Genomic DNA, 27,191 nt, shown 5'->3' on the forward strand with positions numbered 1-27,191 from the left:
TTTAGCACAGCTTTATAATGAGCATTGAACGCAGCAAACTATCATTCATGTCTCGTCAACAGCAGCTAACACTATAAGGGTTTAATTTGAATTATTTTTTGCTCCACGCTGCAAACATGCTTCTATTCGCTCTCTTCTTATTAATCCACTTGGCCCAATATGCTGTATTAGAATTATTTCGATCAATAAATCCAAGCCGCTGACGCTAAACCTGCTAACGCTAACAGACGTAGCTTGTTGAAGATGCCAGGCTGTGCCCATGTGACCTCCTGAGGAATGGCCCCGCCCACCCTGACTCCTGACACATCTGTCTGTCTGTCTGTGTGTGTCTGTGTGTCTGTGTATGTGTGTGTGTGTGTGTGTATGTGTGTGTCTTTCACTTTCAGATGATCACTATGACATTTCGCTAAAGCGACGCCTGATTGGCCGGCCTGTCTGTCACTTGCCGACTGTCTCTCTGCTATCTGCTCGTCTCTCTGTCTCCACCACCCCTTTTTTTTCCCCCAACTTTCCAGCTTTTGGCCTCCTGCACTTCTTTCATTTCAGACTGTACCCTATTCTCTGTGTAAATAAAATCTTGAGGCTCTTCTTAAAGCACCATTATTATTTATTTATTTGTTTGTTTTTTCCCTCCCTGACAGATCACATGTGAGTGAAGTCCTTGTATGAAACATGATTTCTTCTTTCTCCTACTGCATTGTCTTTGGTGTGCCAGTGGCTCACTGACTGTAGCTGCGTTTCCATAACCCCTAGAATTGCGCAAAGTCTAAATATCGCAATAAAAAAAAAGGTCAATAAAAACACCTGAACTTGGAAAAACCTCTCAAATATGGCTTAAAAAAAAGAATGACGCTCTCATGAGGTGGTTTTTCAGACGTATCGATATATAGAGGTCATGGAGCAAAAGTGTCACGGACACATCTTTTTTGCATTTGCACGTCAGCGGACGTGATGTACAGGGTCACGTGACCAGTTCACTTCAAGTGAAAATGGCCCATTTTGTTTGGATGGAGTATTTTTTACAAGTTATCAAAGAGAAAAATATAACAACCATTCTTGACAGAAAACAAACATAAACAAACAAAAGCAAAATGAATTCTCGTAAAATCTCGCGGGACGAGATTTTACGAGAATTACGTTCTGTGGGAATTCTCGTAATTCTCGCGGGACGAGATTTTACAAGAAGTATGGCTTTTGCGCTTCACACCATTCGATGGAAACAAATCGCAATTGTGCTTTGAAATTTTAGAAAAACGCTTTTATTTTGCAAACAACTGTCATGGAAACGCAGCTAGTGTTTCTATTATTTCTCATTATTTCTTTGTCTTTGTGTTGTGAATGTGTGTTACTCAAAGCACATTCCACGCTACCCCCTCCCCCTCCCCCCGCCCCCCCAAGGCAAGCCAGTGACCTTCCGCTTGGTTTCGTCCAATAGGAAATTGGCTCAGAGTTCGAGCGGAAGAAGGAGGAGCTTAAGGAGGTGCAGGGCTTAGCCAATCAGCTGTCAGAGGCTGGAGCCGCCAGTCTAGTGGAGCCCCGGCAGCTCCAGCTCAACCAGCGCTGGGTTGAGGTGGAGGGCAAGTTCGTACCCTTCAAAAGACAATGTGTGAGTTCCAGTAGGCACCACTTCCTGCTACACTAACGAGACGACTTTGTCACTAATGCCACTAAAGTACATGTGAGAACAGTGTGACAACAAGCATGCCCTCGTTCTCAGAAAAGCCTCTCCCGCTAACATCAGCTGACCCCTCTAACAACAGAGTAGTGTCGCCGACTGTCATTTAGAAAGATGAAGGAGGCCTCCCTGCCGCAGTGGTCAGGGCCGTGACCATCACAGGCCAGTGGCTCTCCAGTAGTGGTGAAGCGTAACTTAAAATAGGGTTTCAAAAAAGTATATGGTTCACATAGTTTGAACTGCTGTGTGACAAATAGACATTACAAATAAGCTGAATGTTTAAATTGGATGGAAATCTTTTAATTTAATATATTTTACACAATGTGTATATATATATAAATATATATATATACATATCCACTACCAGTCAAAAGTTTGGACACACCTTCTCAAGCAATTTTTTTTTAATCTTTACAACTTTCTACACTGCAGATAGATACACTGAAGACATCCAATATATGATATCTTAACTTTTGACCTCTAGTGTAGACTTTTAACTATGATATATAAAAAAAAATTAAAAAATCCAGCTTTGTTTTAGCCCAAAGTTAGCCTAAGATGCTACCAAGCCTCCTTAAAAAAAAATAAAAATGTTTTTGCCTCTTCTTTTTTGTTTTTTGCTGCATTCTCCATTTACATGTCCTCTGTTTACATGTGACCCGCGTTCACATGACCCAATGTCATTGGTCGCTTCCCCGCTTTCTTGTCTGCCCTCTGTGTCGCCGCATGCCCCGCCCCCCGAGCCACTATATCGACCAATCGAGTCACACCACCTGCCAGTTCCCTGCTCTGCCAGTCAGCGAAGATGCCCTGTTACGGCCGACTGAATGCACATCCGCAGCGCAGCGTCTCCTTCCAGAGCGCTAATTGGTGCGCTTCATTTGCTCACCCCCGACTCCTCAAACAAAATGGCTCTAGCGAAAAAAAACAGATGGGGGGGGGAGGATCTGCTGTTGCGGCCGATGTGAAAAAAAGAAAAGAAAGAAAGGGTTGTCCTTCAAAATGAGAATCCCACTAAGTGCGAATGTCCTCCAGGAAAGACTGGATGAGATGAGGGAACGTGAAGGCCAGATCAGAGCCACAGACGAGACATTATTTTCCATCTAATATCTCAATTATTCTTCTTTGATTCGTTGAAAGAAAAAAGTTGATGAAATTATTATTTGGAAGAAAAAAAAGTAAACTGCATTTTTTTTTTTTTTTTTTACTTTTCAGTTTTGGTCTGAGTAGAACAGAATAGAATAGAATAGAAGCCCTTTTTAATCTCACATTGGAGAAATGTGCATAATTACAGCAACAATATCATGCAAAAGAAGGAAAAAAGGAAAAGAAAAAATATTTATTGAATGAGAAAATGTATGTAAATAATATTGACATATAAATAAGTGTTACAAAATACCAACATTATTATTGATTTTGAATATTTACAAAAGGAAGTGACGCGCTGTATCCCTATATTACGGTCATATGCGACTTTCGATTTATTCCTAATCTGTCTAATCTATCAGATCTATCGGCTGTTTGTGGTGAAAGTGCGATTATTTCTCAATGATTTCTGCAGTTTTCTTTTTTTTTTGTTCGGGCTCGGTGATGCACGTCCGAAGGGAGGGAGTGGTGAAAGAAAAGGAAGGAGAACAATCTGCAGACACTTTTGGTACCCTGCACATATTGTAAGGTCAAAGGTCAGGACCTGACTCATAAACACTATCATCAATTAAATCCAGCAGAAAGCTCCACATACTTATTTGGGTGAGAGGTCAGATTTTTTTCTTTATATTTATACATATAAATATAAATAAATCTGTATTTTCTTCACTTCAGAGAAAACACAACATTGTCAAAGGCGAGACGCGCTGGCCGGTGCTCTCACGGATGTGTATTCAGTCGGGGAACAGAATTTAATTGAATAGAATAGAATAGAATAGAATAGAATAGATGCCTTTATTGATCCCACGTTGGGGAAATTTGCATAATTACAGCAACAACATAGTGCAAAGAGAAGGAAAATGATATGAATTAAAAAAGGAAATAAATGAATTATCCATAGAGTGAGAAAGGGGAAAAAAATGACGAGAGAGATGATGACGACGATGATGATGGTGATGATGCGGGGGTGGGGGTTGGGGGAGGGTGGAGGAGGGTGGGGACTTCGGAAAGATCACTGTCCCCTCCTCTTCTGTTCTGAGGAGACCGCAGTTAATCTTTATTATTATTATTATTATTACCATTATTATCAGCCACTTATCCGCCCTCAATCACAATCTGGCTTCCTCTGTTTTGTTCTCCGATGAATGAGCAAATGGTGCAGGTTGTTGGAAAACGTTTTTTTCCCTTCTATTATTGAAAATCTGTAAGAAAGAAAGAACAACGGATTAGTTCCAACGCGCCTCCGTTCGGCAGCGTTCACTCGCTTTTCCTCCGTCGCAGTTTTTTTATTTTCATTTTATTTTAACCCCCCCCCCTTAGAAGCCAGTGTGTGTGTGAGCAGAGAAACTGGGACACTCCTTCATTTCACTTCATGACACCCACATGTTGACAGAAGGGTGGAGGAATCTTTCCAAGTGGTGGTAATTTTTTTTTTTTCAAAAAAAAATATTTTTATCTTGTTTTCACCTCTGACCTATTCAGTTCATCAGCTTTGGGTGATGAATTTGTTCAATTCACAATTGATCGGTCACGAGAAGGCAGCGTTGAGTCCTCAACCACAAGTCTCGGGGAGGGAGGGGTCGTCGGCCGCCTCTGTGACATCACAAAGGGCTGATTTCCCGAGCACACTGTGCTATCCAGCCATCTATCTACCTAATCTAATCTAGCTAGCGACTCATTTTTCAGGGTTAGTTCACTGACTTTCTATGCCACTTTTTTTTATATTAAGCATATTTATAATACTTATGTATTTATAAAGCATGAGTATTTATCAGAACTTTCCGCAATGGCAGCTAACAATGATAATGAGGGGCTCTCTTTTCAGCCAGGTGAGCCCAGGGTCAATATCCCAGTGTCTCTGCTCCACTGCCGCCGGCTTCATTTAGAACAGTGTTTCTCAATTGGTGGGTCGTGGCCCACTCTTGGGTTGCAGGATTTGAAAAAAAAAAAAAAAAAAAAAAAAAAGATTTATAGAGAAAACGTTGGACGTTTATTTTGCAGGACACACTATTCAATCATTTCAATAATTTATTTCGCAGACGTGATTTTTATTTTTTGGGCGGAACATAAGTTTGGGGTCGCGACGTCGCGATAAGGGGAAAAAGAAAAACCATGAGTCCTGAGACTCCCCCAGTTGAGAAGCACTGATTTAGAAGGACGGTGCATCGCGGTCGGGGCCCCCGGGGTGCAGGGGGAGGAAAAAAAAGCCGGGGAAAAAATGGAGGCGGCTCATATCAAAAGGGCCGAGGAACAAATTAAAAATGGGGAGAGTCAGCAGAAGCTGGTGCTTCCCGATCGCGATACACAGCCGGGGATTAGCGGCGGCGTTTGAAGAAGACGAGGGTTTAATGGAAACGGCGACGGATCACTCGCTGCTTCAGAGGGAGATCTGAGGCTTCATTTATCAAAGTTAACAACTCATTAACTTAAATTCAGCCGCTGACAATGACTAATTATTTGCATTAGCCGTCACGCGGCTGCTCTCCCCCCAAAAAAAAAGAAAGAAAAAAATTGTCCTTCCCTCGAAATAAGAATGCACTCGGTCCGATGGGCATATTAGCTTTGGGCTTTGCTAGCGAGTTTACTTCCTCCCAGATGCCTGAAGTGTCAGATGATTGGCTCCTTAAAGGAAGAGTTTGCACCAAAAGAAAAAATAATAATAACAATAATACTTTGATGTGAGAAAGTTGGGTAATTGTCCTTTTGTCGCAAGAGATTTTTCGCGGGGCGGGAAAATTGATTTGCAAAACATTTTCACCTTCTGTTTTTTTGGGTGAGCAAAATTCAAGCTAGCTGGCTAGCTTGGTAGCCATGCTTATGATTTCAACTCAATGCAAATAACTAGCCAAACGTCCAGGATATGTCAATATCCTGGACGTTTGGCTAGCTGGCTACCACGCCTGCTAGCTCACGAGTTAGTGTGGTAGCCGTCCTCATTACGTCGACAGCAAATGATTTGGATGTGTCACTCATATTTAAAAGAAATCTTGAAAAGGTTTGAAATAACAAAGACAATTTTTATTTTATTTTTTCTATTTGGGGCCGAACTTTTCCTTTAGCTTGTTAAGGTAGTGATCCGTATGGAAGCGCAATGCTGCCATTCTGGGTAAAAAATAAATCTAAAAAAATCACGTTATTTCGTGATAATTTTCACAATAGACTGAGAAACTATCACGTTATTTCCTGGTAATCTTCATGTTGTAACGTGATACAAAACCCTGTTGTTGTTTTTTTGCCAGAAAAACAGACCTTTTAGCACGTGACGGTGACATTTCGTCTCTCTCTAACTCACTGTTTTTTTGTGTGCGTTTGTGAACCCCCCTTGTGTGTCCTTGGGCGTGTGTGCGTGTTTCCAGGAGTACCTGGCGGAGCTGCAGGCACTGTTGCGCTCGCTGTCGGAGACAGACTTCAAGCTCAACTCGCCCGAGTTCTGGCCCGCGGCGTATTATAACCTGCCGCAGCAGGAGCGCTGCCTGGAGGTACAGTCGACACACACACACACACACACACACACACACACACACAAACACACACACACGCACGCACATACACACAACCGTCGATGAGGGTCATGGAGACACCCACCCCCCCCCACCCCCCCAAACAGTTACACATCAGCCAAACCAGCTCATTGAAATGTGCACCACTGCTCAATGTTTGGGGATAAAATAATATTTTTATGTTTGCGTACGTTTTGATTTTGCATGGAGCCATCAAAGAAACGGAGAAGTTCATTTTAAAACTCGCTCACAACTTTTCTTCTTCTTCTTCTTCTTCTTCTTCACGCTGGAAACATTTTGAAAGCTTAGATGTTATTTTTTTTGTTGTTAATGTGTGTTTTGCTTTCGGCATATTTTTTTAATGAGTTTAATTAACATCCCATATTATACAAAATTACTTAAACGGGTATTTTCTCGGGCTGTGAGATCCGTCTCAAAGCCGCTTTAGTGATGAGGAAAAAAAAAACCCTGCCCTTCTCTTCTTTAACGCTTGCTCTACTTCATAGCTGTCGCACTCGAAAGACTTTGTCGAATTTCAAAATGTACAAAATTTGCAGCCTTCCGATTTAAGTTTCAACGGGAACCTTTTTACACGGCCTGATAATACATTTCAAAATAAAATAACAACGTTAAACTAATCAAGTCATAATAATATCCTCCAGTTGAACGTCCTGTGCTGATTGATGCGTCAAAACAACCAGCAAAGCATTCTGGGATTTGTAGTGTTAGCCCTTCATGAGCCGTATAATACTGCCAGACCAGCAGCTCTTGTAGTGATTTTGTATTGGCCCCAAGGGTCAAATATAATTACACTGCGGGTCAAATTTGGCCCACGGGCCAGAGTTTGACGCTTTTGCTTTAACTGTTCTGGGGCTCAACCCTGTGTGATGTCACGCAGGGCACCGGCACCTCTTCCAGCTAAAACAGACTGTAAACAGAGGGCTCAAAACGATGCTCGTTTTCTCTGAGATCAACAGTCTTTCCAAAGGCGGGAAAAACACTCTGATCCTTCTGTCCCTCGCGAAAACAGGAAGTGGACGCCAGCGTGGGCAGGCTGCGGCGCCCCCTGAAGGAGGCGCTGGGCCGCAAGGAGGAGATGGTTTCCCAGGCCCGGCCACTAGAGGGCCAAAAGATCCAGGAGACGGCCGAGCAGCTGGCCGCCAACTGGGACAAGCTGAACAAACTCTACCAGGACCGGCTGAGGTGAGCGACGTGAGCACCTTTCACGTCGCTGTCGTACGGAAGCCCATTGCTGCCATACTAGGGGAGAGGAAAAAAAAAAAAAAAAACATGGCTCAGTTTCACGTGATTTCATGAAAAATCACGTGAAGCTATCATGAAACCATCGTGTAATTTCCTGACGGTTTCACGTTTTGACTTGATAATTTGCACGTTTTGAATATGAAACTATCACGTCGTTTCGTGACGGTTTTCTTGTTCGTTATTTCGTACAAACGTGTTTACGAAATAACTTGATACTTTCATATTATAACGTGATACCGAGTCCCTTTTTTTTTTTCTAGCGCGGCAGCAATGCACTAGCGTACTATGGACCGCATTTCATTGGGGGGGTCTGAGCTCTTGTGTGTCTGTGCGTGCGTGTGTGTGTGTGTGTGTGTGTGTGTGTGTGTGTGTGTGGTTGCTGGTTTGCACATCAAGGCGCTGGCAGGACTGCAACTCCAAGTGGCAGAAGTTTGTCTCGGATCAGAAGGCGCTGGAGGAGTGGCTCGACGATGCCGAGAGCGCTTTGGAAGCGGGCGAGAGTGAGGCGGCGGCGCACAGACAGCACCTCAGGGTAACGCACGCACACACACACACACACACACACACACACACACACACACACAGGAACACACAGCAATGCAGAAACTGATAAGGCGCTCCGTGCAAACAAACACACAAACGCATATAAAACAGTCAGTCTCCGAGCGAACGGAAAATGTGCTGCCCGGCGACTCCCAGTCTGGCCTGAGTCACAGCGGTCGTCTCCGCTGTCCGCACAACGCGCTCGACGTGCCCTCGAGCAAGGCCGGACTTTGTGTCTTCCGCCAAAGATGCCGTCGCAATGCACACAAAGCGACACCCCCCCCCCTCTATTAGTGTTGTCCGGAACGTGCGGACGATTGGCTCTGGTGATTTGTGTTTTAATGAATGAATCGAATGCTGTTGCGCTAGCCAGCATTAGCGTCAGTCTTGCTGTTCACGTGAAAGTTTCCTGTTTTTCACGTGATCGTTTTCATGCTTTACATGGAACTATCGCATTATTACGTAAAAGTTTTGCTTTTTGTCCATTAAACTGTCATATTGTAGTTTCTTGGTCTACATGATTTCTCTGATTTTTCTTCATCATTATAAAGACAAGAAGTTCGACAATTCAAAGTTTGTGGTGTGTGCTTACTCTTGCTAGTGCTAATTTGTAAGGGATGTTTCTACTATATATATATATATATATATATATATATATATATATATATATATATATATTGGTTGGCGGCATCACACATGCATCAGCGTCTCTCAAACAACACCCGCTGTGACAGTTCCTGTTTTCAGTGGGCAGCGGGTGCTGCTGCGATTCCCTCCCCGCCCCAAAGTAGTCACAGGCGGTCACAGCCTCGAGCTGCGTGTGGCAGTCTTGGACAGCTGCAGTCAGGAAAGGAGCAGAGAGGAGACCCCCACCACTCTGCGTCATATAAATGTGTGTGTGTGTGTGTGTGTGTGTGTGTGTGTGTGTGTGTGTGTGTGTGTGTGTGTGTAGATAGATACATACACACGTCTATATACTTGACGATACTGCTACTAATATGACATGTTGTTAAGAGACTTGCTAGATCTTTGCGGTCAGTTTTTAGGAAAGTTGCGCTGTAGCTAACGCTAGCTAGCGCGCCAATGCTCGTCGATACGATAAGGTGTGTAGCCGACCTTGCTGGATCAGGACCCATTTTAGGGAAGCAAAAACGTCACCGTTGTAAAGATTCTCTCATTCCAACCGTGTAACTTTTGAGATAAAGATGGCGGAGGCTAGCGAGCAGCAAGACAGCTGAGCTAACTGCACGCGCGCGTCTCACGCCACAGCAGAGTCGCTGCCACATCAATAAATGCATGAGGAGCCCGGGTTCAGGCGGGGAGCCGCTGCCGACTTTGACTCGCCTCTGATCCGGCCCAGTTGTCAGGAAGGCTGAGCTAAACCCGCCGTGGGACTCGAGAAACCGGGATAAAGTCGTAATAAACAAGATTCGAGAGTTTCCCCCCCATCTCAATACTCGGTCACCATCAGTTTTCATACCATTAAATAACTCATGAAAAACTGCATCGCCTTAGAAAATCCCCTCCCCGGCCTCCCCCTGAACGCATCAGCGCAGCCAGAACCGAGTCGTCGAGACTCTTCTTGACATGAATTCTGAGGTTTTTGTTTGGCAGTTTGACACACGGACTCCACTGAGCTTGTTAACTCCACTCGCGTTGACACATATATTTTCCTAAGGTGCCTTGTGAAGAGTTTGCAGGACCCGGAGGGGAGCGAAAACTTCCCGATGAAAGCGCAGGGGGTGCAGCTGGGGCCGGTCTTAGCAGATGTGAGCTAATGGCGTCTCTCAGACTTGGAGGATCAGACTAGTTAGCGTCCGAACAGATGATTTGGGAGGAAAGAAATCAAGTCAAATGACATCAAAGGGCATCCGAGATGCAACTTTCCAAGCAGTACGACGCATCAGATTTACATGTCACGTCCAAGTTCGGCTACTGGTTCGCGTCTGAAGACGGGAAAAAAAAAAACCACACAGCGCAGCTCAGTGGCAAGAGCCTTGGTGCAAAAGCAGCACATTCCATAATTGGGCCCTTACGTAACAATATTATGTCACTTTGATTTTGACGGGGGTCAACCAGCCCAAATGAGAGAAGTGGGAAAAAATTTAGACTGTAGTGCCTGTAAAACAGCAACAATATAGTGCAAAGTGAAGGAAAATTATATGAATTGAAAAGAAATCAAAATATAATGAATAAATATAAATGTAAAGTAAAATATTTATACAGTGAGAATGTAAAAACAAGATCTTTACATCTTATTGACAGTTGGATTATCATTTATCCACACGCCGTCGTGCTCGCCAGCAAATTCTGAATTCAAAAGCCTTTCAATGAGCAGCTGAGGGGCGAGAGGAAGGATTTGATCTCCGAGGGGATTCAACGGAGGGCGCACTTTTTCTCCATGCACACACCCATGTACACACACACACACACACACACACACACAGCCACACCATGCTGTTCACTTGTCTCCTTGCGTGGTCCCGCCTGTCTGGCCCACTTTAGCGGTGCTGTGATCAGCTCGGCCAGGTCCACCTGCGCCGACAGAAGCCGAGGCCCAGCGCCACTCGCTCAAATGCACAAAGAAAAACACTTGACTTGCACACTTGTCACAAAGTGTGCAACCCACCACCATACTGAAAGTATGAAGTGTTTGAAGTAAAAGCGCGACTATTTCCCTGTGAAATGTCGGGCTTTGCTCTTGGTGAATTGTTGAGTTTCAGTTCGACGCGCCCAAGCGTGCTTGTGATAAACAAAAATTCTGGAGGATGCGGCGATCCGCTGTTCAGATTGTTTATTTGCAATCCAAAAACAAAAAACAAAAACGGTCTTACCGCGACAGCGGACAATGCGGCACAGGTTGCTTGCAAACTCACAGATCGACAAAGTAATCCAACAATCGTCAAAAAATGAGAAATCCAAAAAGTGCTTGAAAAGCGGTCTAAAACTGTTTGGCTGCATTCAACTCAAGAGACCTGCCGGCCCCGTTAACCACCCTAATATAGTGCAGGTGCTGCAGTCACCTGCCTATGGTGATGTGGGGGCGTGGTCCTTAGCGCAACCAATACTAAGAAAATACTAAATAAATAAAACAATTACTTTTGTGTCCATAATTAACACATTAAGCCACAGTACCAATAAATCAGAAATAAGGAAAGAAAATAACTATTTTGGCTCCAACATTCCGGCCCCTAATTGGCATGCAGGAAACAAATGTCAATTATCAAAACAAAACAGAGGAGCCAAAGTTCTTTCACATCTTGTACAATATTATCGTCTTTTTTTTTCTTTTTTCTCTCTTTTTTTTTCACAATATTGCAAACTTTTCAGTCTCTTTTGAAGATCTGCAACAGTTGATGAGTCCAAGATGTGTGCATATGTGTGAGTGAATCTTCAGGTGCTGCTTGTAGGTGTGTGTGGTGGGAAAGGGAAGTGTGTGTGCGTGAATTTGTGCGGGGACGGGTGTGAGTGTGTGTTTGGCATGTATATGCGTTAGTCTCTGTCTGATGCCTCCAGAAGAAGCACGAGTTTGGTGATAGGCCGGCAAAGAGTGCTGGTCTTGGTCCGAACTTGTACTTGTCTTACGGCTCCCTTGGAATCAGGCACGGGTTGAGTCACTTGGCCCATAAGCCATGATCCTCTTGGTGCCATTTCGTCCACAATTAAAACGATGTCTCCTTTTTTGAAGTTTCGTGTCTTCCTTGTCCATTTTTGTCTTTGTTGCAGTTCTGGCAGATATTCTTTTATCCATCTTCTTCAAACTACATCTGCCATGTACTGAACTTGACGCCACCTCCTTTTGCTGTAACAGTCGTCCAGTATTGTGCAACTTCGCTACTGCAGCCCTTTGTGCATCGGTTGCTTTATTCCTTTCTTCCAGCAACACAAGTTCCTTGGCTTCAAACTTCTCCTTCATGCGCTTCACCTGGCTCTCCAGTTGAGTCAAGAAGTCTGTCTTCTCCTGCCACTTCTTGATTGTCTCACCGTGAACTCTTTTGGCCTCTTCCAACTCGACATCCTTGTCCACCAGCTGCTGTTTGAGCTCCTCCTTGCGGAGGCTCAAGTGCTCCAACTGCTCTCTGGCTTCTGCCTGCTGAGCGCGGTCCTCCTCCCGCTGCTGCTGGAACCTCTTCTGGGCCTGCGTTGCCTCTTCACACATCCTCCGTAGCTGGTCGTCACGCTCCTGCAAGGCCTCTTTAAGTTTGCGGATGGATTCAGTCTGGTCATCGACTATTTTGGCTTTAATTTTGAGGGCATCGCCGTCCCTCTCACTCTGCTTCTTCCGACTCTCCAGCTCAGCACCCAACACCTCTATCCTGGCTTCCAAACGTCCTCGATCCTGAGCCAAGGACACTCCTTGATGAGCGAGTTCCTGGCCCCAGATCTTCCTCTCTGCCCTGAGGCCGTCTATCACAGACTCGTGGGCTGTGAGCTGAGACATCAGTTGTGCCTTCTCTTTCTTCAGCAGCTCCAGCTGCAGACTCGCACGTCTGTCCTGCTGCAATTCTTCTTCCAAGGAACGGAAGCGGCTCTTCAGATCTGTCACAGTGTCATTTTTGGCTTTGTTCAACTGAGAGATGCGGCTGTTCTGTTCTTTGACCATTGCTGTCAGCTGCTGCACCAGAGAGGCAGATTTCTTCTCCTTCTCCTGGAACTGAGTGAATGCCACCTTGTGACCCACAAGCTCCTCGGTCATCTGGTCACAAACGTCTTTGACCTCAGAGAAGCGAGCAGCCTCAATGGTGAGCGCCATGCGGAACTCGTCCTCCAGGGCAGCGTACTGTTTCTTGCCCTCTGCCAGTTTCTCCTGCAGCTCAGACTCCCTTTGGCCGTGTTTCTGCTCCATGAATGCAACTTCTTTGGCAACTGCTTGGCGGAAATCTGACCCATCAGGCTGCAGCCGCAAGTCCAGTTGTTTCCTGTGCTCCTGTTCCCTGGAAACCAAGAGCTCGTGCAGCTTTTGAAGTTTGTCTTTCTGCTGGCGCACCGCTGCTCTCTGGATGTCCAGCTCTCTCCTCAGAACTGCTGCTTTGTTCCCCAGCTCCCGCTGTCGCTTCTCCTCCTCGGCTTGCTGTTGCGCCCTCAGTGACTCCCCCTGGGAGATGTTTTCCTCCAGCCTGTGCAATGCAGCATTGTGTTGCTCTTTGCTGGTGCGGGCTTGCTCCACCTGGTGGGTGAGGGATCGACACCTCGCCTCCAGCTCCTCAACACGATTTTTCAGTTCACAGCGCCCTGACCGCTCCCTCAGCAACAGTTCTTTCAATCTGTCAGTGGTGTGAAGGGCCAAACTCTGAAGATCTTTTTCTTCGCCGGCCTTGGTCTGCCAGCACTTGAGTTCGTCTGTGAGCTTCCTAACGGCCTGCTCTGCCTTCCAGCGTCGCTCTCTCTCCTGGTCACGCTCTTCCAAGATAGTCCTGTAGGTTTCTGCCTCATCTTTGGGTTTACTTGTCACGTCAACAGAGGCTCCAATGGCTCTTTGCAGGAACTTTCTCACTGGCTCGACTGCTTTCGCGCCGCGTGCAATGTTTACTTTTTTCCGGGTTCTCACTGTGGCCTCTGAACTCGTCTCGATGCGACACTGTGGATCACTGTCTGATTTCCTGCTTCTGATCTCCTTGGCAGGCCCCTTCTTCGTAAGGCTGTTGCGATGTCTGGGGATCCTGGACCGCCTCCGGTTTTCCTTCCCACTGTCACACTCGCTCTCTGACGTGTGATCCGTGTCCCTCTTGAAGATTTGTTGTGTCACGACAGCAGAGGAGCTACTGGTTGTTTTATCAGCAGGGGTCAACTTGATGAGCTGGTAAACTTGTTCCTCCAGTTTTTTGATGCGTTCTTCATTGACAGAGTCCACTGTTTCAGCTACACAACGATTGTTTGGAAATTGTGTGTCCTTTTTCTTTAATGGCAAAGCAATGCTGTAATGTCCATCTACCATTTTGATGGATGCAGAAACACTTTCCATGAACAATTTATCCTCCTGCGACATTTCAAGACGCTCTTCTTTCTCACGCTCCGGGAAGTCTTGCTTGATTTGCTGTCGTATCAAGTTCTCCAGCTTGACAACAGAGATCCTGTGAGCCATGACAACCCGTTTACCATTTTTGGAGACACTTGTTTTTCGAAAGGGACCATTTACAGTCCATCCTAAGGCTGTCTTAATGGCATAAGGTCCATTTTGCCTGCTGTTAATTACCTTCCAAGGTTCCAGTGCCATTGGAACGTTGCTGCCGATAAGCAAGCCGATATCAGAATTGATTGGATTGAGTTTTACCTCCTTTAGATATGGCCATTGCTTCAGATCCTCATGCGTGGGAATATTTTCCTTCTTAACAGGGATTTCATCTTGCATGTATGTAGTCGGAAGATCAAAGTAATCGTTACTGTCGACACTGCACATCTCTAGATCACATACAGATGCTGTCTTGACAACTTGAACTTGAACCATTGTTCGTAAAAGTATATCTGTGGTCCTTCCAGTGAGTTGAAGCTGCTGGAGAAGTGCCTTGCTGCAAAAACAATCAGTGCTGCCTGGATCTAAAAAGGCATATGTGGTGACTGTTTTGTTGTTTTTCTTGTTTCTTACCTTTACAGGCACTATAGCTAAGACCGGTTCCACTTCTCCAGTGTTGTTATCACTTGATCCAGTTTCTTTGTCAACTTCAACTAGACCACTTGTGATAGACTTTTCTTGGTCTTTATAAGTTTTGGCTCCTCCTTTATTGGTGATGTGCAAAACAGTAGGGTGCTTGAGAGAACAAACTTGACATGTCAGCCTTTGTGAGCATCCTTTGCTCATGTGCCCTGACTCCAAACATCCAAAGCACACTCCTTTCCTTTTCAAAAAATCCAGTTTTTCATTCTGAGCTTTCCTGTTAAATTGAGAGCAGGTATCAAGCGTATGAGCGCCACTGCAAAATAAACAAGGCTTTCTATTATCTTTAATAGATTGGACATGGGAAACACTGCCCCCTGCTGGTCTTGTCAATGGGGACACGCTGGTAACTAAACCACTCTTGCTCCTTCTCACCATGCTGCCTTTTGGCAGCTGTGGTACCTGGAAGTTTCCTTTTAAAATTGGTGCAACGTCTTTTAAGCTGCCGAATACTGGGTGGGATAAGACTTTAGCTTGATTATCCACAAAATTCACCAAATCTGCAAACCTGGCTCTTCTTCCACTCTGCTCTTGCAGGTCACAAGCTTTGAACCTCCATTTTTCTTTCAATTTATAAGGAAGCTTGGAAATGATGGCTTTCATATTCGTTGGATGATCCAGTTCCTCCAGATAATCCACCGTGTTCATTGCGTTGAGGCAGCTGTTTAAAAACAATGAGAAGCTCTTCAAAGATTCAGCATCCTCCACTTTTATAGATGGCCAACAGATTGCCTTATCCAAGTAAGCTGTGGCAATTGTGTAGTCATCTCCAAAATGTTTTTTCAGCAGTCTTTTTGCCTCCAGATATCCTCTGTCTGCTGGCATATACTGGCAGCTGCGCACAAGCTCCTGTGGCTGGCCGGCTGTAAACTGCTCCAAAAAGTGAAGTCTGTCCCTGCTGTTGTCCGTTCTCTTCTCAATTCCATATTCAAACGCTCTGATGAAAAACAGATAGTCCAATGGTTCGCCTTTGAAAACTGGTATGGAAAGTGAAGGTAATGATGACATATTGTGCTGCTTTACCAGAGCTTCTGTAATTTTGTTTTGCTTTTCCATTATTTCCGCTAACTTGTCAACGCTGGTATGCTCTTGCCTTGGTGCAGAGTTGAACCTCTGCATGGTGGTTGATTTGTGGTCATGCTGCTGAGCGCTCACGTGAGTTTGCATGCTTTGTTCCACTGTGTGCGGCAGGTCATAACCTTTGACAGAGGTTTCTCTAGTTTTTGGTCTCACCACTTGTGGATGTTGTACCTTTTCAGTGGAAACTTCCTCGTGTGGACTTTGAGCAGCGCCCTTTCTGTAGTACGAGCTCATTCCATCAGATTGAAGAGATTTTTTGGAGCTGTCTCTGGCTTGCATAGACTCCAACACACTGATTTTTGCATTTGCTGCGGCGAGTTCAGTTTCCAGCTCCAATTGTTCCTGTCTCCTCTTCAATAGCTCCTGTTGCGCTTCAAGCTCGTGTTTTTTATCCAAGGCCGCAACTCTCTCCATGATGGCTGCTCTTTCGGCACGAATACGAATATGCGATGATGTTCCGGATGAACCTGACCATGACGTAGCCTTTGATTTTGGGGCATTAGAAACGCTGTCATCTGGTCCAATGTCATCCCAGTTTACATCACCTGGTTGCTTGTCGTTATCCACCATAGTGAATGAAGTCATCTGCTGTCCATCTCCAATACTTGACTGTTTGACTTCACACAACCATATTTGCACATCCTGTCCAAAAGCACTCAATTCAGCAATCTTATATTTAAGCCACTGCACTTGTTTAGCATATTCATTGTCAGGTAGCAAACCTTCAAGTGAATTCTGACATGCATTTGCTTCGTCACAAAGTCTGTTCAGTTCATGCAAATGGCCTTTTACTTTATTAGCATTTTCATTTGATTGCATGAGCTCTTTCATTATTTCCATTGTTTTTTTTTTGCCTGTTTGCACTTCAAGTTTCTTGTTTTTTGGGTGTTGAATAAAAACATCTCCCAACCCTTGGCAGTTAGTTTGATAACCCTTTTTTCCTTTACAGGGCCCGTCACATTTTCCATTGCGACATTTTGCTTTTCAGCATCACCATCTTGTCGCTGAACAACAGGATCAATGTTAGACGTGACGTTTTCATCCATTGCTTATATTCAACTTTGGCGTTACATTTACAGACTTCAATCCTTCGGATGTGCGAGTGCGACATTCCCAATGAATGACGCTTCATTGAGTGGGCGTGACAGATTAATGTTCATTGACGCTGCGTGCGTTCCATTTGTTTGCACAACAGCGTTCGAACGATCGTCATGCGCCAGTTTTAGACAATAAAAGCGCGACTATTTCCCTGTGAAATGTCGGGCTTTGCTCTTGGTGAATTGTTGAGTTTCAGTTCGACGCGCCCAAGCGTGCTTGTGATAAACAAAAATTCTGGAGGATGCGGCGATCCGCTGTTCAGATTGTTTATTTGCAATCCAAAAACAAAAAACAAAAACGGTCTTACCGCGACAGCGGACAATGCGGCACAGGTTGCTTGCAAACTCACAGATCGACAAAGTAATCCAACAATCGTCAAAAAATGAGAAATCCAAAAAGTGCTTGAAAAGCGGTCTAAAACTGTTTGGCTGCATTCAACTCAAGAGACCTGCCGGCCCCGTTAACCACCCTAATATAGTGCAGGTGCTGCAGTCACCTGCCTATGGTGATGTGGGGGCGTGGTCCTTAGCGCAACCAATACTAAGAAAATACTAAATAAATAAAACAATTACTTTTGTGTCCATAATTAACACATTAAGCCACAGTACCAATAAATCAGAAATAAGGAAAGAAAATAACTATTTTGGCTCCAACAGAAGTATACGTGTATGCATATGTATTCATATATATACATATACGTATATATATTTAGATAGATAGATAGATAGATAGATACCTGTTGGAATTAATAATGGCAGAATTATTTTCCTTTCTTCACGGTTTAGTCTGGCTGCCATCATAAATACACATATGTGTGTACATAAGTATCTATATATGTACACATATATATACAAACATACACACTCTTTTATAAGCACACACAACGAAGTATGAACATAAAGCACAGCTTTGTTTTAGAAATGTTGACATTCTTTAGCAATTTTAAAGCCTTCAACTTGTAATAACAACCGCATATGACGCACTTGATATTCACGCTCGAAAATCACACGCAAGTCGACATTCAGGGCAATGATTGTCAAAGCCGTAATGTATGCAATGCACATCCTGACTGATTTTCCTGCACTAGTAATGTTCTCAGAGCATTCCAGGAGATTATTTCATGATACCTTTTACAACGGAGTTCAATGCAGGAATGAGTCAGTGACCCCAAACTGTTATATAGTATGTACTGTATGTACAGATATGATCAGGAATACAACCAGAATATTAAAGATGACTGTGCTTGAAGAAAATGTATCACAGCGGGAGGATGTGATGTCCGTTTGAAGTCATGGAAAATGTGTGTGTGTGTGTGTGTGTGTGTGTGTGTGTGTGTGTGTGTGTGTGTGTGTGTGTGTGTGTGTGTGTGTGTGTTCAAACAGTGGACCATCTGCTCCCTCAACAGACTAAATGCTACCTGAACCACAGGGCCCAGTCCTGGACCAGCTCCCTCAGCCACACACACGCTCACAATCACACACACACACACACACACACTACTACAAATTTCCTAGTCATTTTTTTGATTTCACGGTCATTTGATAATTAACCATTAACCAAGTACATACAGTAATACGTTTTTCGTACGTCGGAAAATCATGCTAGGAGCTTGTTCAATGAACGCTAGTTCACTCAAGTAAATGTAAAACATGTCCTCCAGCGGAAACAATGTCATAGGAAATGATTTGGGAAATTTGCATTCGGCCAATCTACATATGGAATTGAGTCGATTGAGTCTTTTTGTATGATAATTATATAATATGGAGTTCCGGCTTTAAGGTTCAGTCTGAAATCTTTTGCATTATTTATGGTTTTATATATATTATATATTATTAAAATATTAATATATTGCCCATAAATACATTAATAAAAGTGTACAATCACAGTACAATAAAAGTAATTTGGTTTTTCTACCCATAGGACAGTTCTCATATATTAGAATGTACACAGAGCAATAAAGGTCTTGCTCCCAGTTAGTAGCTCACTGGCAAGCTCAGGAGGGGGAGGGAGCGTGAATGACGCTGCAATCTAAAATCTGACCATTTGATGTCGCTGTTTTGTTTTTTTCAAAATCCCCAAATATTACACTCTTACGGAAAATCATGGTACAAGCTCATGTAGTGAGAATGCCAGTTCACTCCAGTCAATGTGTACTTTTAGTGGTTATTAGGTCATTCGGAACCTTTTCTAGTGGTTTGTTTATAGCTGCGTATCACGGAGACGACACCACTGTTTTTAATCTGTCACTCACTTGTGTGTGTGTGTGTGTGTGTGTGTGTGTGTGTGTGTGTGTGTGTGTGTGCGCGTGCTCATTGGTAGGATCTGACGGAGGCCATCCCCATCCAGGAGGTGGTGGTGGGCAGAGTGAACTCAGCGGGGGAGGACATCAGCCAGTTGAGCACACCAGACGATGCCTCCAGGCTGCGAGCGACGCTCAAGCTCCTCAACTCTCGCTGGGCCAGCGTCTGCCAGCAGCTCAACGAGCGCAAGAGGAGGTGTGTGTTTGTGCACGTGTGTGTGTGTGTGTGTGTGTGTGGGGGGGGGGGGGTACTTTAGTAGCTGCAGGTTGTGTATAATCCGCGCTTGTCTTATTTTCAAATGTCGCCAGAAGGTTTTTTTGGTTGTTTTTTTTTGACGAAACCTCCTTGTTTCTCTCTGTCCTTTGACCAAGACGACATCCACGGGTGCCAGATTATTGGAGGCCGGCTGTTACAACAGACACGTTTTTTTTTTTTCTTCTTTTTTTGCAATGAAAGACAACCGAAAGGGCAAACGGGCGACTCGTTCAAATGCCAAATTGATTAGTGTGCCGCTTATTTTGACGTGCCGTTAGCTCGTAGGTGTAAAACCTCTGGCCCGCGGCCCAAATCCGCACTGTCATTATATTTGGCCCACGAGGCAATGTACAAAATCACGACTAGAGCTGCTTATTTTATACAGCACATGTAGCTGCTTATACTACGAATCCCATTTATTATGCTAATAACAGCACGAATGGGACAGAGGTGGTAAAAATATTCACATGTTGTACTTAAGTAGAAGTATGGGGCGGAAAAAATACTTCTTTACTCAAGTAAAAGTAAAAAAGTACAGTTTCTGAAATGTACTGGAGTAAAAAGTGATTTTTTTTTTTAATTTATTTTTTGCAATTATTGAAACAATACATTTGTTGATCAGCTGAGGAACTCTAAAATAATCTCCCTCAAAATTATGATCCAGTTTTGTTTTCGACAACCCAACAGCAGAGTTCAAATAGCTCCACTTCAAGCAACAGCGGCTGTTGTAAGAAGTGAATTACTGTTAAAAGAATTTGGATCGTTCAACTTCTTTTAACACAAACGTAGCAAGTAAAGTGTTTTTCCAATTTAAGGAGTACAAAGTACAGATATTTGCGTACAAAATGTAGAAAGTCAAAGTCATCCGAAAAAGAGAAGTACTCAAGTAATGTACCGCTATCTGAAAAATATACTTAAGCCCCTCAACAAAGTATTTGTACTTTGTTACTTCCCAGCTCTGCATTTAAAAGAAGTCTGTTTCGGGACGATGGGAATGAACTGTGTATTGTTTTTCCCCCCTCCTGCTCCTCTGCTCCCCCTGCAGGTCGTCAGAGGCGCGCACGGCAGCGGCGGCTCTGCAGGAGGACATGGCTTCGCTGCTGGGCTGGCTGGACAGCGCCGAGGGCGTGCTGGCCATCCCGCTGCAGCCGGCCGAGCCCCGCCACGTCAGGGACACGCTGGGCAAAGTCCAGGTTAGCGCCGCCGACGGTCCCTCCCCATCCTATCCTCTCGCCATCCTATTCCCGCAGTCTCATTATTACCTCGGCTGACGTGATTCAATAGTGAGGAACGTTATGGCCCTTGTTGAGATGCTATAATGTTTTCCTTCTGAAATCCAACCTTGAAAAACGCTTGGTTAGTGTGTGTGTGTGTGTGTGTGTGTGTGTGTGTGTGCATGCTCGCGTTTACATAATTGGATTGAAAGAGCTTGTGTCCTACATTGGGATGCTGCGATGGTTTCTTATTGAATTCTGAGTGTGTGTGTGTGTGTGTGTGTGTGTGTGTGTGTGTGTGTGTGTGTGTGTGTGTGTGTGTGTGTCAGGCACATGTGGCAGAGCTTCCTGCCAAGGAGGAGGCGATGGAGGACCTGAACGCCAGACACAAACAGATTGTGCTTCCAGCGGACAGACAGAAAGACATCCGGATTATCAACACTCGCTGGGCTCAGGTCAGTATCGGATATCCATTTATTCAGATGGAAAAAAAGAAAGAAAAGTGGGGGGGGGGAAACACCTCAAAACACCAAACACCAGCGATGCACTGATACCATATTTTTACACAGGCGTTCCGTTATTTGAACAACATTCCTCAGCATGTTTTACTGTCACATACTGCAAGTACAACTGGTATTGTGGTGGCGTGGTAACTGCACATATCGATCTATCCTGGTGTCACGTGTGTCACAGTAATACGGGTCCAAATAAGGGTGCATCATGACAGCAAAACCAGCTTTTGCTAAAACCAGTTTTTGTCTTTTTGCATGCAAATTGTATCACATAGAGTGTTCAGCCTTTTAAGGTCCAATGTTTAATATTTGTCTTGATTTATGATTTTTATATTGGCAAAAGCTTAACATACTGCCCATAAATACATTAATAAAAGTGTACAATTGCAGTACAATAAAAGCAATTTGGGTTTTCTACCTAAACAACGGTTCTCATGTACATAACAATATACACAGAGCAATAAGGGTCTTGCTCCCAGTTCACTGGCAAGCTCAGGAGGGGGAGGGAGAGTGAAAGACACTGAAATCTAAAATCTGACCACTTGATGTCGCTGTTTTTTCTTCAAAATCTCCAAATATTACACGCTTAACCTTTAAGCTATTAAATAAAAAGCTAATTAGGACCATTTCTGGTTCAACCCATCTCAAGTTTAGCGATAAAATTTCAAATTAAACAACATCAGTTGTTTGCCGGAAATTGTAATATTTTAAACAGTTTTTTTTTTTAAGTTTTTCATTTGTCCGATGAATTCAAACGCTCTACGTTCATCAGCGATCATCTAAACTTGACGCTCCGAAACCTACCAGACTCGCGGCAGCAAGTGTGTCTGTGTGCGTGCGTGTGCGCAGGTGTCCAAGGCTCTTCCCGAGCGGCAGCTGGAGATGGAGGGTCTGCTGAGGGAGCTGGAGAGCCTGCAGGCTCAGCTGGATGAGCTGTCGGCCTGGGCATCCAGCACCAGGGCCCGGCTGGAGAACAGCACTGAGGAGCCGCCCAGCCAGGTAGCGGAAAGCAGCCGCTTTGTTCCATCGTTTCCTCTGCGGTCAGGTAGACTGGGGTCTGCGCTGCCACAGGGCTCACACACAGAGGCAGAGGAAAAGTCTTGAGGAAGAGTCGCTGGAGCTCTGAACTCCCCCAGCAAACCATAATCGGGAATATCTTGCATATTAGACAATCACTTGCACTTGATTGCGCCATAACACATCATGTACATTCATATATTGATATTAGATTAGATTAGATTAGATTAGATTAGATTATATGCAGCAGACCCCCGCAACCAGGAGTTCAGAAAGAAGCGGGTATTGAAAATGGATGGATGGATATGTTATACACACCAATCCTGTTGTCCTCCACACTTTATATAGTCTATATATAGTTGCTATGCTATATACTGTAATATGATATTACATTTTAAAGTATATTCTATATTATCCTTGCAACCCAGAGTGCAGGAACAAGCAGGTCTTAGAAATGGATGGATGGATGGATTGTATTTTATGTTAAATAAAATCATGCAATTAATTATATTATATTGTTCATATATTATACTGTATTATTGCACTATTGTTATTATTATTATATATTATTATAGGCATGTTGCCTATTTTGCATTCCATTGTTTGCAACTAATTATATTGTATTGTATTGTCTTAACACTTCAAATACCCGTTAAGGTACTTTTTAAAAAAAAAAATTTTACTTGCCATTTTTTACCTTTTTTTAATTCTTTTTTACACTTTCTTTATTCCTTGTAAATGCACAATCACGGCGGCTTCTGCCACACCAGCACTTCACCGCCATGCAACGTTGACGCGTGACAATTAAAAAATGTCTGAATTTTGAATCTTGTGTCAAGAAAGCAGAGCAAGTGGATTCTCATCGTTGCCGACTCTGTTGTTTCATTTTTCCACAGCTGGTGGAGGAAGTGCAGGCCAGGCAGCCGGAGGTGGTCTCCGTGTTGGAGCGGGCTGACCGGCTGTACGAGGACAGCGCCCCCAACCTGCCAGACAAGGTGAGGGGGGGACTCCGAGCGACTCGGGGAGCGTCCCGCACTCAGCGCTCCTCTCGCCAGTGAAATAAACACAACTTCTTCTCTTTCATCTCTCGGCTAGCTAGCTTCTTCAAACGAGCCATCAAAACCGTTTCGCGTACTTCATTAACGTACGTCGTTACATCTTTTGAAGATCAAAGGCACTGTGGCGTGCTTGGCTCCAGCTTTTCCCATTTGGAGTTTTTGAATTAAGGGCGGTGGAGTTGGGGGGCAGAAAAAAATTTATTATTATTCATCGTCAGTGACTCTGATTTAGTTGTTTGTTTGTTTTTACCCTGCTTCGGTGCATGCGGCGACAGATGAAGTATGTCAAGCTGAAAGAAGACTGGACCGTCATCCTGGAGCTGCTCCAGCAGCACCGGGAGAGGATGGCCGCGTTGCTGGTGGCCAAAAAAGCCAGTAAGACTCTTATTTTTGCCCTGTTTGTGCGTCAGCGAGTCTGTTGCCTCTGAGCCGAAGCGGCGTTTGCAACTAGAATGGAAGAGTCTAAAAATACCATTGAGTGAAAGGTCCACTGTGTGAAATTTGGCCTGATTTATCCTTTTATTTTGGTAAAAGCTTGATTTGCAATCTATTTATGGATTTGAGTCTATTAATCAATTTGTAAATTCAGCGCTAAAACTGTTATATAATACAGATTGTTCAGCCTTTTAAGGTCCAGTGTGTAGAATTTGGCTTGATTTTATATTGGTAAAAGCTTAACATACTGCCCATGATTACATTAATAAAAGTGTACAATTGCAGTACAATAAAAATAATTTGGTTTTCCTACCCTGAGAACGGTTCTTATTTATATATAAGAATATACATAGATCAAGGGTCTTGCTCCCAGTTCGCTGCCATCTTGCACCGCTTTATTTCTAAGGAAGCCTGGTATGGACAATTCAGGTCGCTTGACAGCGTGTTTCATAATCAAGGTGAGTGCTGGCTTCCTCAAATAAACCAACGAAGAAGGAGGTGGACGAGGTATCCAGGTTTGTGCGCGCACGCCACCGGAGTTCACTGGCAAACTGCAATCTAAAATCTGTCCACTTGATGGCAGAATTCTACACACTGTACCTTTAAAGAAGGAAGCAATGACCCAACGTTGTATATAGGAAACTATCCTGTTTTCTGGAGATTTGGTTTTAAATTACGTGACGCGACTCCAATGTACTCAAGGATTTGGAACATTCAGGATCTGGGACATTGAAGCAATGATTATTATTTATAAATAAACCACCAAAGAAGAAGGTGAATGAAGTATCCAGGTTTGTGTGTGCCGGCTGCCGTCGTTCACTGGCAAGCTCAGGAGAGGGAGGGTGAACGAATGAGTGCTGCAATCTAAAATCTAACCACTTGATGTCCCTGTTTCTTCTTCGAAATATCCAAACTTTACACGCCGTACGATTTTGACAACGCTGTTTCAGACCAAACTCTGACGGGGAGCTCCATGGCCGAGTCGGCGGCGCTGGCTCAGTTCAACAAGTCGTGGGCCGAGCTGAGCGACTGGCTCGCCCTGCTGGACAACATGGTGCAGAACAAGCGTGTGGTGGTGGCCGACCTGGACGACATCAACGACAACATCGCCGTGCTCAAGGTCTCTGTTGCCCACCAGCTGGATTTGTACTGACCAATAAAATGAGCAGACTATTGTGGTCAGCTGTTAGTTAAAGTAGTTGAAGATTGGTGCAACTTTCAAAGCAGCTAAACTACTTGGATGCCAGCGTTCTTGTGGAACCGGTGACGCTGTCGCTGGAGTAGTAATGCTGAAGTTTCCGTCTTTGGTTTGTTTCACTTTTGTGTGCGTTTGTCAGTCGTCTTTGCAGGAGCTGGAACAGAGGCGCCCCCTCCTGGAGAAGCAGGTCACAGCAGCCCAGAACCTGAAAAACAAAACCAGCAACCAGGAAACCCGCAACGCTATCACCGAGCGCAGTACGTGACACACAGTGGGGCTGTGATTGAAACTAATTCAGGCAAACGCACGCAAGACCTGTGTTTTTTCGCCTCGAAAATTTTAGAACTTTTGTTTGGACAGCCCTTTTCACTTGCTCTCTGAGCAGGCAAATTTCCTGGAATGGCACATTGACACTCGGGATAATTTTTATTTGGCAGTACTTAAAACTCCATGTAAGACTAGACAAAACATAAAATGACCCAAATAACTGAACTCACACAGCAAAATAATCCGAATTTGGAATGCAGAACGGCGTTGGATTGATTTTGGTTCCTACTTAGCTGCACATTGCCTGAACAGAGCGAACACAACGTCGACCAGTGGCGAGAAAGAATCCTAGAAAATTTTCTATTGCCAAAAAAGCGCCTTCTTACATCAGTAACCGTTTTTAATTTCAAATGCCTGTAAATTGCCTGCTTTTTTTGCCAAGTGAAAACTGAGCAAGCCCAACCTGCTGCTAAACCCAGAGGACCACCACATAAGTATGCATAGCCTGTGTTGCGATGCAAAATTAAGTATAGATGGGTTCGATGCTGACTGGAGATCCCCTGCCAAGATCTTTTTTATCCTAATGCATCCCTTTAATATTTAATATCAAATCTTTACTCTCTGTTCCCCTCCTGCTGTTCTCAACGGACGAGTCCCTCTGCAGGCGAAAAAAATTCTCTCCATTTTTTCACCCACTGCAATTTGCATACATTTGCTATCCCGTGTGTATTAGTCGCTCCCAGGAGAACCTTATTAAAAAAATCCGGTGGCTCTGTTTGAATAAAATCTGACCAGCGTCGCCAAAAACTCCTATGAACAAGTGCTCTTTCACTTCTGCGTGGCACAAAGCTTCATTCCCATCCAACAACTCGGCCAACGTTCTTTATGGTGACATTTGCCTTTATTACAATAGCGCGACAAACATCACGACGCCTCTCGGGTTCAATGCAAAGTTGAAAAAAAATGTTTTCAGAGACCAAAGTGGGCCAGACTTGTGCATTTCTAACCTACAAAGTAAATAATGAGAATTAGAACATTGAGCATTCATGTAGCTAAAACCAGGCATGGTAACCAAAAAATATGACGCAAGCCTCCATTGACTTTTAGCAATCCTGACTGCTAAAAAAAAAAAAACCTTTTGGCTTTTCCCTCAGTCATTTGTTTTCTCTGCTTTCTTAGTCGACAGGCTCCAGACCCTCTGGGAGGACTCCCAGACCAAACTCTCCGACAGGACAAAGCAGCTGCACAACATGTTGCAAGACTCAATCAACTGGTTGGACGCCAAGAAGAGGGTGGAGCCGCAAATCAGCCGCGCCGGCGAGAAGTTGGAGTCCATGCAGGAGATAACGTACACGGTGGACGACGTGAAGAAGCTGAACAACGAGCTCAAGGTGGGAAAGGAGATCCATGTTTGGATCTCATAATGCTGCATGTAAAGATGGGCGGAGTTACCTTTTTATTTAGCAAAAAAGCCATTTTTAAGCCGAGAGATTGGTTTAACGCTCCGCACCATTTTGACTTTGCTGTTCCTTCCAGTGAGCGGATGACAGTTGGCTGTTGAACATTAGCCATGTCCACAGCTTTATTGCCATTTTCACCCAAAATCACCCAAAATGGACATTACGACTTCTGAATTTTAGACTAAGAATTTTTTTTTTCCAAGTTTACAGTTAAATCTAGTGAACAGTACAAATTCTGGGCTCATTTTCGATATTGACAGCCAGTCATTTTTGGTATTTTTGCAACCAACTTTGGCAACCAACTTTTGCTAGCCAAATCACAGGATTCAGGTTCACTTCCGCCATGGCCTCCTTCTTGAAACCAGAAGCTCCGCACGTCTTTTTTTTATACAGTCCGTGGTGAAGCGCAAGACTCCACGTCTTGAGACTTTGAGTTAATTTCCTCCCCGATTTCCTCCTTTTCCTTCCTTCTTGCGACCCCTTCATCCTCCGCAGATCTTTTTGAAAGACATGCAGCA

General features: G+C 44.2%; 2 protein-coding genes across 10 annotated transcripts in view; one reads left to right on the forward strand and one right to left on the reverse strand.

Moving 5' to 3' along the window:
• Positions 1–27,191, forward strand: part of dmd (dystrophin) — a 281,446-nt gene that overhangs the window by 179,618 nt on the left and 74,637 nt on the right. For all 9 annotated transcript variants that reach the window (XM_076049405.1, XM_076049406.1, XM_076049401.1 and 6 more), the window contains 14 exons: positions 1,436–1,606; positions 6,178–6,300; positions 7,352–7,524; positions 7,981–8,116; positions 19,277–19,452; positions 20,558–20,705; positions 21,056–21,181; positions 22,088–22,237; positions 23,152–23,250; positions 23,589–23,688; positions 24,699–24,868; positions 25,086–25,203; positions 26,393–26,604; positions 27,169–27,191. The exon at positions 27,169–27,191 is cut by the window's right edge and continues 132 nt beyond it. In XM_076049405.1, the coding sequence (XP_075905520.1) occupies positions 1,436–1,606; positions 6,178–6,300; positions 7,352–7,524; positions 7,981–8,116; positions 19,277–19,452; positions 20,558–20,705; positions 21,056–21,181; positions 22,088–22,237; positions 23,152–23,250; positions 23,589–23,688; positions 24,699–24,868; positions 25,086–25,203; positions 26,393–26,604; positions 27,169–27,191 (1,925 nt within the window). The remainder of the gene's footprint in view (positions 1–1,435; positions 1,607–6,177; positions 6,301–7,351; positions 7,525–7,980; positions 8,117–19,276; positions 19,453–20,557; positions 20,706–21,055; positions 21,182–22,087; positions 22,238–23,151; positions 23,251–23,588; positions 23,689–24,698; positions 24,869–25,085; positions 25,204–26,392; positions 26,605–27,168) is intronic.
• Positions 10,964–14,754, reverse strand: LOC142903648 (leucine-rich repeat and coiled-coil domain-containing protein 1-like). The gene has a single exon (XM_076049415.1). The coding sequence runs from the start codon at positions 14,570–14,572 to the stop codon at positions 11,726–11,728; it is 2,847 nt and encodes a 948-aa protein (XP_075905530.1). The 5' UTR covers positions 14,573–14,754; the 3' UTR covers positions 10,964–11,725.

The sequence above is a fragment of the Nelusetta ayraudi genome, unplaced genomic scaffold (assembly GCF_046127955.1).
Source record: "Nelusetta ayraudi isolate G7.1 ecotype Tasmania unplaced genomic scaffold, CSIRO-AGI_Nayr_v1 ptg000114l, whole genome shotgun sequence".
NCBI classification, from domain to species: Eukaryota; Metazoa; Chordata; class Actinopteri; order Tetraodontiformes; family Monacanthidae; genus Nelusetta; species Nelusetta ayraudi.